The following is a 10,589-nucleotide window of genomic DNA, read 5'->3' on the forward strand; positions in this document are numbered from 1 at the left end:
GCGGAAATGTGCCAGGCAGAGGGCAGACGGCGTTGTCACAAGCGCCGGGGAGGAGGTCGAGGCTTCGCGGGAGGCGGGAGGAGCCAAGCACAGCCACACGTCACTACATCGGTGCCTGGGGTGCTGCTCGTGGTGGTGGCACGTGTGCAAGATGTGCGCGTGCGTGCGACACGGGGTACATGGGCACTGGGTGAGCGTGCGACGCACATGCCGCGTGACACACGTGGGTGCGCGTGTTGGATCGGAGGCGACAGCAGTGCTCCGGCCAGCATGGGACTAGGAGCCTGTCACAGGGACGCGGACGGGGACCGGGCCGCGGGCGGACTTAGTGCCGATCACCTGCTGCGCGTTTTCTCCGTGAGTCAGCTCTGCCGGCACACGCGGGTGGGCTCGGAGCTGTGGGCCGGCACGCGTACGGAGGCTTCTCGTTCTCTTGCCAGCTTCACGGCTACTTGGAGAACGAGCCTCTGACCCTGCAGCTGTTCATCGGGACGGCCGACGACCGCCTCCTGAGACCCCACGCCTTCTACCAGGTCCACCGGATCACGGGCAAGACCGTCTCCACCACCAGTCACGAAGCCATTCTCTCCAACACCAAAGTCCTGGAGATCCCGCTGCTGCCCGAGAACAACATGCGAGCCATGTAAGCTCTGCGTGTGGCCGGGGCGCTCGGGGCGGGCGCTGGGCCGCGTGGCCTCCCCCCGGCCTCTGGCCTGGGCTCCGCACCCGTCGAAGGCACAGGTCCGTAGGGGGACGGGTTTTGGTAGGGCCTCTGCCTCTGGGCACGTGGCACTTGAGCAGCTCAGTTCCTGTGGCCAGTCCCCCTGTGCCTGCGTTCACCTCAGGAACACGACACCGGGTCATTTCTGAGTTCGGGGGTGACCGCACAGCGACCCTGACGGTGGGTGGGGTGCAGAGTTCTCTCGGGGTGGGGAGGCCCTGTCGCCGCTGATGTGCTCCAGGGAAGCCGTCTCTGGGCTGACGACTGACCTTAAAAGGCCCGACCCGCGGCCTCCTCCCCTCCTCCCGAGACTGTCGGGCGCCCCACGCTCCGCTCCCAGGGGCTGAGGAACGGGCCGTCTCCCTCGCGTGCTGTCACGTGGGCCCGGTGGGCTCGGCGGGGGGCGGAGCGGAGACGCCCTGTGTGGCACGTCAGGGACGGACGGGCAGGCGTGAACCCTTCTTCCGAGCAGTGTGGACTGTGCTGGGATCCTAAAGCTCAGAAACTCAGACATCGAGCTGCGGAAAGGGGAGACGGACATCGGGAGGAAGAACACCAGGGTCAGGCTGGTCTTCCGGGTCCACATCCCGCAGCCCAGCGGCCGGACGCTGTCCCTGCAAGTGGCCTCGAACCCCATCGAGTGCTGTGAGTATCGGAGCCGGCCCCGTGTCCCACGTTCTGCTTCGTGGCCCCTTTCCTGTCCCTGCGCCTGGAGACCTGTGACCTGCATCGCTCCTGTCCCTCGCCCGCAGCAGCAGCCCCCGAAAGCTCGCCGTGCTGGGTTCAGGTTCACGGGCTCTGTGGGGGGGGGCCCTGCTCTTGGCACCTGTGGGGAAGAGCGGGGAGCTGGTTCCCAAACGCCAGAAGCTTGCGCTCGTCCCCGTGAGCTAATCCCTCACATTTCAGAAACCCGGCGGGATCCTGGCGTCCGGTCCGTGGGGCCGCGCGGATCCACTGGGCGGCTCGCGGGTGACTCGCTCACCTTCCCTCCCAGCCCCTGCTTTTCTCTTCTCTCGTCGTGCCTGTGATTCAGGGGCGTCCGCCTCGAGCCCCAGCACTCTGCTCCTGCCGGGCCGCGGCAGCAGGAAGGGCTGTGTCCCCTGGGAGTGACCGTGCTTTTTTCAGCCCGTGAGGCTGTTGGTGGAGATCTCACAAGCTGCCTGTGCCCAGGCCTTGAGCAGGACGCCCCGGAGGTCTCTCTGTGTTCTTGGAGGAAGTGTGGCTGGCCCGCCCACCCCCTGGCCACTGTCCGAGTGTCTCCTGTCCGGCGACCCCTCTTCCTTCCGTCGTAGAGTGTGGCTGCCCAGCGGCTCGCTGTCCCTTGTCTTAGTGGAAGGGCTGGGTTTGGTTCACCTCCGACCTGACCGTCTGACCTACCTCAGAGCCTAGGACTCTTTCCCCGCAGTGTCTGTCCCGTGGCCCCAACGTGGAGCCCCGCAGACAGCCGTCCCCACACGTCAGCATGGCCCAGGGCTCTGCCGCAGGCCCCTGCACAGGCCCGAGGCGCAGCCCCTCCCTGCAGCCCCGCCGGCTGGGTGAGAGCCGCGTGTGTGTAGCCGGCCACGGGAGCTTTGGGTTGATGGCCTCACGGTGCCCCGTCCTCCCCAGGTGACCCCACTTCCCTCTGTTCCGCGCCTTGCTACCTGGCGGCTGCGGGCCTTGTCCCAGACCCTCTGGTCCTGTGGCTCCGCTGACAGGACCCAGGGTCCCGAGACCACACCCCCAGTATCCACAGGGCCCACGGCCGGGCCTCACCACGACTCCCAGCTGCAAGAGCCCCTGGACGCAGCGTCCAGATGGGTGCTTCTCACCTGGAGGCGTGTGTCCTGTCCGCGAGGAGCACCTGTGTCACCCTAGAGGCCGAGGGTCCCCCTGGGGTGGCCTGTTCGTGCCCAGACCTGCACCTGTGCTCAGGTCCTCGTGACTTGACGTTCCGTCCAGATCAGACGTGCTGTGCTCGTGTCCGCGTGGTGCCGTGAACTCGCATCTCGTGAGGAGGCCGTGAGTGTACGCACTGTGCCTCCCACCAGAGCCCGAGATGCTGCCGGGAGGTGCCCGTTGCTGACCGGCCGGCCGACCCCGGGGTGCCCTCTCGGGTCACGGCTTGAGGTGGGGCCGGGGACACGTACTCACTCTCCCTGTTCTGACCCCACGCAGCCCAGCGCTCGGCCCAGGAGCTGCCCCTCGTGGAGAAACAGAGCGCGGCCAGCTGCCCTGTCCTTGGTGGGAAGAAGATGGTCCTGTCCGGCCACAACTTCCTGCAAGACTCCAAAGTCATCTTCGTGGAGAAAGCTCCAGGTACTTCCCTTACCAGCGGACCGGGGCGTGCTTGCTGCTTTGGGCGCCGGGAGGGTCAGTTCCTAGAGGCCGAGCCAGGCCGTTCTCTGGGTCTACGCGTGCTGGGCAGTGGGAGCAAGCCCTCTGGCTCTGCCGTGCTTCCCGGCCTGCCGCCGCTGGCTGCCCGCGGCCCCTAACCCTTTGCCCAGCCTGGACGGATGGACGCTTCTTGGCTCCGAGCAGCCCCTGCTCGCGGCCACTACATGGGCTGAGTTGGGCAGCGCCGTTCTGCTCTGTGTAGACGAGGGCTCCTTGGCTCTCCGGACCACAGCCTTCTCGGTGGCAGGTGTGTGGATGCAGAGAGGCTGCGGGAGGCGGTGGACCCGACCCGCACTCGGACTGGAGCCCCCACTGCCCTTGGCCTCCTTCGGGCCCCCTCTGGGTGCCGCCCCGGGATGCAGAGTGGGTGCTGTTGTCCTCCGTGGCCCGTGGCCCCGGGCTCTCAGTGCAGGTGTCGATCTGGGTGCTCAGCGGTGCGGCCGGGCTGCTGCACGTGCGCGGTGAACGGTCTCTCTTCTCTGATGTTTGGGTGATAAGCCCCCGGCTGTGCACGCAGCTTCCCACGCCCCGGGACGCCCGACCCGTCCGGGGAGAGGCCAGCGGGCACTCGCGTGCGTAGCAGACGAGGGCGGGCGACAGTGTGTGCGGGGCTCAGCTCTCGCCGAAGCTCTCGGCGGCTTTGATTTCGAGCCAGGTCCCTGCTGTGCGTGGCCCACGAGGCCCTGCCCCCCGACCGCAGGCCTGTGTTTCCTCCTCCCCGTTAATGGAGGGCGCAGGACCCACGCTCCCCACTGGAGACCACGGCGGGGTTCAGCCTCCACAACAGGGTCTTGATTTTGTGCCGAGAGCGGGAAACTCAAGTGCCTCCATCAAAAGGGACTTGAAAGTCCTGTGCGTTCCGTGCGCCCGGGCTGTGTAATCACATGCACGATTGGAAAACCTGAATTACAGGGAAAACCCACGAAGCATAATGATCAGGAGAATTTGTGTTACTCTAACATTCTTCTTTGAAGGAGCCTAATTTTGAAAGATTTAACCTTTTGAGCTTTAAACATGTGAATAAATGTGTGGGGGGAGGGGCTGCGGGGCGGTGCCCTGCCGGCCGCGCAGCCAGGCCGTGTGCCGGGACGTGGCCCACGTCGCTGCTTCTCGGGTTGTGGCGTGAACCGGGGGTCCCCGCGGCTTCCTCCCCTGTCTCCCCCGACCGGGCATCATCTTGGCCCTGGGTTGGGACTGTGGGGCGTCTCCTGGGGGCTCCCGCCCTGTGGGAGCCATGGGGCTCCTTCTGCTGGGTGGGCTCTCCCAGCCCCGCTGCCCGCACAATCCTAGATCTTTGCTCCGTGGCCTGGGGGTGCCATGCAGAGGTTGGCCGCGAGCCTGCAGTGTGGGGACTTCGTCCACGGTGCTGTCCCCTCCGGCCCCCTCCTGCAGCAGCCCTGAGCCTTGCACGGCTGATGCGACGCTGGCATGTGTGGCGATGTGGTCGCAGGCTGTGCCCCTCGCAAGTGAGTGTGAACGCCGTGGTTACGCGTCTGGACGCTGTCTCTGGGGTGTGTTTGTATTTAAATGAGGTGGTTGGCACGTTCACACACGCACACACACAGGACAGGTTTCCAACAGAAGGGGCTGCATGTTAGCCTTGACCCCTGGCACAGGGTCACTCCGCTCCAGCTGACGCGTCCTGCTGTGCCCTGTAACCGTCACGAGGCTTTTCCTACTCAGCTCTTGGGAGAAACCGCTGTAGTCACTTTGGGTTATAGCCGTCCCGTGGGCTTTAGATGAGGTCATCGGTCTGTTGCAGAAGTCAGTCTTTAAACCACTGTTTGGCGCCAAGGCCAGAGCGTGAGCAGGGAGACCCTCTTCGCGGAAGCCCTGACTGGGAGTCCCACCGGAAAGACCCCCGTGGACCCTCGGGCTGCTCTGGGTGTCTCTCTCGGGCGCCCACCACCCGTGTCTGGGCCTCCCGGCCGTGGCTCCGGACTCACGCACTCGTGGCCTGCGACTTGGTGAGGGCTTCAGGGGGCGGTTCTTCCCGCCTGGGGGCCTGGCCGCGCCCGCTGCGCTCCCGGGACAGCTGCACCTGCCCTCCTGGGGGCAGCGGGTCGCAGAGGGAGGGGCGCCTGGCACCTGCGCTGAGAGCCCGGTTCAGTGTCCTCGTAGGTGGCAGCCCTGGCCCCTCTGGTGGGCGCTGGTGAGTCCCCATCCTCGCGAGACGGGTGAAGTGAGCAAGAGCAGGTGTGAGCGAGAGCAGGTGTGTGTGAACAGGTGTGTGAGGGCAGGTGTGTGTGGGTCGGGCCGTGTGTGAGCAGATGTGTACGGCTGTGTCTGTGTGAGGACCCCTCTGTTGCTGCAGGGGTGCGGCCACATGGTGCGGCAGGGACAGTGTGTACAGGAGCCCCGGGCGCCCTGTCGTCTCTGCTCCAGCCTGGGCCCGGCGGGGCGGGGCTGCGGGTTCTGGTCACCTGTGGTGGCCCAGCAGCGAGGACACAGCCGCAGCCTGGCGGGTGCCCATACCTCCCATCTCAGCCTGGTCCAGGGCTGTGGCGTGGGTCCTGCTTCCTTGGCTCGCGGCTCTGCGAGGTTTCTGGAGATCGTGTGGACACGGACACGGCCGACTAGGGGGGAGCGGGTGCCACACGTGCAGGTCGTCACATGGCACGGAGGTCCCTGGCACAGTTGTGGGAGGGGTCCATAAGAACAGCCACTGCCCCTGGCCCTCCCGCATCTGCGTGGCCCGAGGGGACACCCATGGGCAGTGTTTTCGGGTGGCCCACAGGCTTCCCAGGCAGCAGGTGCATCCCGCCGGGGCCTGGCCGTGCAGGGTGGAAACAGCCTCTTGGATGGCATCACCTGGGATCCTGTGCAGGGCCAGTGGTGCCAGAAGCCGTGATTGTGTCCAGGGAGCGGAAGGGGACAGTAAGCCAGCGTGTGGTCTGGACGAGGCTTCTTCTCACACTGTGGCCTCGACCCCACGCTTCCCCACAGCCAGGAACTCCGGGGTGTTCTAAGGTGTCTCAGGAGCAGCCCAGCCGGCAGGATAGTGGGACGGGGTGCTGTACAGAGGCCCTGCGAGGTCAGCGCATGTCGCGGAGACCCCCTGCTCCTCCCCGGCGTACTGACGCCCCAGGATGCTCTGGTGCCCCCTGGGGAGGTGAGGCCTCGGCCCGGCCCGTGGGAATCCCAGCCCCTCGCTGGGCTGTCCCAGGCTCCCGAAACGCTCTCCAGATCCTCCGTTTGAGGGACGGGGCAGCCCCTGAGGGTTCAGCGTCACCTTGGGCCCCCGGTCCTTCCTGGGGCATGGTGTCCCGTGCTCGGGGATGTGTGGAGGACCCAGAGTGGGCAGGAGGGCCTTTCTGCAGGCTCCTGTGGGGCTTCCCGAGTCAGGCCTCGCACCGTTGCTGGGAGACGCTTGTCCCCAAAGTTTCTTTTCTCTGGGCCGGTGGCCAGTCTTTCCTTGTGGTTTGCCCCCGAGCCACGCCCGGGTCCCCCGGGCCAACACCGAGGGGACATCCAGAAAGCGGGTGCGGGTCCCACCCCAGCGGTGAGGGTTTTCGGTTCCAGATCCCACCCTCTCGCACCCGTCGGGAAGGGGGAGGGGCGCGGGAGAGGGTGGGCGTGGAGAGGACGCTGCTGGACAAGGTCACGCAGGCTACTCCCTGCTCCTGTCTCCAGGCCACAGATGCGCGGGTTGGAGAATTTAGGTTTTGTGTGACTCTGTTGAGATTAAACTCACATACTGTGCAGCTCGGACGTTTAAGGCTCAGGGGTCGGTTCTTTCAGAGCCGGGCGGCCGACCCACTCGTGCTCCGTCCACCCCGTGCCCCCGCCTGGCAGATCAAGCCACGTCTGTCCGTGTGGCTCTACCCGTTGGGGCAGCTCCTGGAAACTGCGCTGTGGGTCCCGCAGCGTCCGGCTGCTGCCCCGAGAGCGTTTCGGGTGCCCGGGCAGGGGTGTGTGTGGGACTTCATCCCTCTTGCGGCCGGCCGTGTTCCATCGTGTGGACGGACTATGTGGTACTACCCACTTGCGGTGTGGACGGGACCTGCGCCCACCTCTTGGCTGTGGTGTGCCCACACGCACTGGTCCACGCGCACGTGTGCCCTTCCGGGGTGTTGCCTGGGCGCGGGGTCCCGGCTCAGGAATGCTGTGTTCGGCCGTGTGGGGAACTGCAGGCTGAGCTGCAGCAGGAGGCGCATTTCTTTCTTGCTTGGGAGCATCTTCTGCAGGAAACAGGCTGCTCTGAGTGGCGCTGGGGGCCCCTGAGTCTGTGGCCTGGGGAGTATCGGAGATTAAGGGGCATGAATGTGGGGGCGTCCCCCCTCGGGTAGGACCCACCTGACCAGAACAGCCCCAGAGCAGCCCCCGCCCCAGAGTTGTATCTGCCGTGGCCCCGCAGGAGTGTGCAGGGGCCCCGATTGTGCATCTCCCTTTGCCTGACCACCTGCAGCTGGTGACCTGTGTGGCCTGCCCCATGGCACGCAGACAGGTCGCGAGGAGACCACAGCCGGGAGCGTATCCCGCCCCGTGGCCGTGTGCTTCTGTCCGATCCCGCCTCTGCTGCCTCTGTCCTGCCTGTCGGCTGTGCGACCGGCAAACCCCTTCCGCGGATGCTGTGACTCGGTAGGAAGCCAGTCCCCGGGCGTCCGCAGCTCCTCTCGCCGGGAGCTGGAGTAACCGTGTCCAGAAGGCTGCCGATGCTTGCGCGGAGACTGGGGGCCCCCATGTGTGGCCCCATTGGGCCCAGAGCCCACCCGGGAGCTGTGTGACTAAGAGCTGGGCTGGAGGCAGCCGCAGCCGCAGCCCAGTGTGGAACCCTCCCGGTGGCGGGTGTGGCGGGGAAGCCTTTCCGATGACTCACGCGGCAGGGGGTTCCCTAATGATTCGAATAGTTTTACTTCTGGGCTTGCGCACAGTTTCCTGCCGAGGACCCTGGGAGCTCTAGATAGGGCTGGAGCTCCAAGCTTGCTTGGGGCTGGCCCTTCCCATCCCCACAGAGGCTGAGGCTTTGCTTGGCCCAGAGACTGAACGGCGGGCCCCAGGTCCAAGAGGCTCCTGGGGAGACCAGCAGCCACGTCTCTCTAGCACTGGTGCACGTGGGACGCAGTTTTGTAATTGCCTAGAGTCCACGATGATGAGCCACATTGAATGGCCTTGGACAGTCTGTACACATTTCTATGTCTGCGTAAGTGGACAGCAGCTCAGGTAGGAGCCTCAGAAAGGACAGGCCACGCGGCTGTCCCTGTGCGCTGTGTCTCAACCGCAGATACAGAGTTGGGGCCAATAGGGCTTGCGCCCAGGACTGGTTCCCAGGCCTCAGGTGGGCAGGATAGTGCAGACCACCAGCCCCTGCATGGGGGCCTTTCCGAAGCTGGCGATCAGCGGCAGTGCTGACGGTCTGTGGACTGGCGCCTGGCGGGGTTGGCGTTGGGTAAGCTGCACGTGGCGTGTGCACGGGGCCCGTGTGGCGTGTTGGCCCTGGGCCGACACTCTGACGAGGACGGGCACCAACAGGCCCAGGAGGGGCTCCGCTGGCACACAGGCTGCGGCCCACGGGGACGCCAACAGCCTCACGATGCGGATGAGCTTGTGAGACGTGATCACAGGAAGGCCAGGTCTGCTCTGACTCCTCCTGGAGGGCAGATGGTGGGCGTGGGGTCCCTTTGCTGCCAAACGCCCTCTCCCTGCCCCTCGTGGGCCTCAGTTTCCCTCCTGCCCCGCATGCTGGCTGTGGCCCCCCCACCGGGAGGCCCGGACACCCTTGGGATTTCCTCAGGGAAACCCGAGCTGCGCTTTCCACCGACAGACGAGAGCCAGCAGCAGCCAGGGCTGCCCCCACTGTCCAGGCCGTAACGCCGAAAGTTCTGTTTCTCTCAAGTTGTTTTAAGAGGCACCAAACATGAGGGACTTGCTTACAGGAAGAACAACTTCGATTTCCTTCGGCCAGTGGTGGGCAGGGCCCCTGCCCGCGAGCCCGAGGCCGGTCTGGTCCGCACGCAGGGCAGCATCACCAGCTCCCAGGCTCGTGGTCGTCCGTCAGCTCCGGGAGCCGGGGGAGGCAGGCTGGGCGCTTCTGCCCTCCGGGAAGTGAGCGGCTTTGTGCAAGTCTTGGTGCCTGGAGAACGGCCCGGGGTAGTTTCATTTCCGATTCTGTTTTGCTGGAAGAGATGTGGACGCTGGTCCCTTGGGCTACCATCTGCGTTTTGTCACTGAGTGCTTCATCTGGTGGGTAATTCGTGCTGGGACCTCGGGCGTCCCGAGAGGCTGCCCTGGTCCTGGCAAGCTGACCCTGCTCCGGGCTCTGGGTGACTCATTTCCTCCGTCCGTCTGCACCCTCCGCCCCTGCCCGCCCGCGCTGTCAGGCACAAACAGATTTTGTCGGCTTCGTTTATGTAATTTAGGGTCTGCGAGACACATACATCTCTTCTTTGCCAACAGCAGGAGCAGAAACTACGTATGTTTCGCTGTCACTGTTCACTGGGACGGAGTTGATAGAAGAGGGCGAGGGGGACACCTTGGCAGGAGACTGACCCCTGCTCCTTCAGATTAGCTGCCCAGCCAGTCCCCGCACGGCGGGCCGACAGTAGAGGGTTTCCAAAAGCCAAGAACTTGGTTTGCTGACGTTCCCTCCAGCGGGCTTCTCGGGGCTCCCTCCCTTGCTGGCCTGGACCTGCAGGACAGTGAGCCTTTCAAGGCCGGCTGGGAGGCTTTTTGCTTTTTTTTTAAGCATGCAAGCGGCCGCTGGGGTAGGGATAAAAATACCATGTTTTGCATTTTTGTATCCTGATGTGGCAAGAAGTTGTCACAGAAAGGATTTTCTCATTTAGCCGGCAGCTTCTGTGAGCAGAGGCCGGACTGTGGGTCCTGGGCCCTCACTCGTTAGAAGAGCTCTGCTCCTTCAACATGCAGAGGCGTCGCAGGCCCCGGCCATTCGGCTCACGCTCCCCGGTGTAGGGGCCGCGAGCGTGGAGGGGGCGAGCATGAGGGCCAGGACGCACACCCGGTCCAAGCTGAGGCCCCGCGTCTTCCTGGGTCCTGGCGCCTCTCCTTGGCCTCACACCCCTGTGACCAAGCTTGTGCCTGTGGATGACGGCGTGGGGGCAGGTTTCTGGGGGGCTCCCTGCATGTGGTTCTCTCCCACAGAGCCCAGGGCCTTTGGGCTGCACCAGGCTCCCTGCCGCACGCCTGGGCCAGGCACGTCCTCTCTGCTGTCAACCTGCACGCGACTGTTCGTTCTTAGGAGCTAACAGCCAGTAGGGCCCGAGCTGATCAGAGGGCGGCGGCCTCCAGGGTCCCCTGTGCTTGGCGAAGGCCCTTGGTTTGGGTTGGGGGCCTCAGGCAGGCCCCCGGAGTGATGCGCTTCCGTCCGCCCCTCTCTTCTAGATGGTCACCACATCTGGGAAATGGAGGCGAAGATGGACCGAGAGCTGTGCAAGCCGGTGAGTACGGCCGGACGCGCGGCCCGTGGTGGCGCCGGGCGGCTCTGGAGGCTGGGCTGGGGGTGCCGGGCTCTGTGCGGAGCCCCCCCCCCCCC

General features: G+C 65.4%; 1 protein-coding gene across 7 annotated transcripts in view; it reads left to right on the top strand.

The window, feature by feature from the left end:
• Positions 1-10,589, top strand: part of NFATC1 (nuclear factor of activated T cells 1) — a 93,995-nt gene that overhangs the window by 41,833 nt on the left and 41,573 nt on the right. For all 7 annotated transcript variants that reach the window (XM_059409855.1, XM_059409858.1, XM_059409859.1 and 4 more), the window contains exons 4-7: positions 441-643; positions 1,194-1,366; positions 2,879-3,019; positions 10,439-10,494. In XM_059409855.1, coding sequence (XP_059265838.1) covers positions 441-643; positions 1,194-1,366; positions 2,879-3,019; positions 10,439-10,494 — 573 coding nt within the window. The remainder of the gene's footprint in view (positions 1-440; positions 644-1,193; positions 1,367-2,878; positions 3,020-10,438; positions 10,495-10,589) is intronic.

The sequence above is a fragment of the Mustela nigripes genome, chromosome 8, assembly GCF_022355385.1.
Source record: "Mustela nigripes isolate SB6536 chromosome 8, MUSNIG.SB6536, whole genome shotgun sequence".
Lineage (NCBI taxonomy): Eukaryota > Metazoa > Chordata > Mammalia > Carnivora > Mustelidae > Mustela > Mustela nigripes.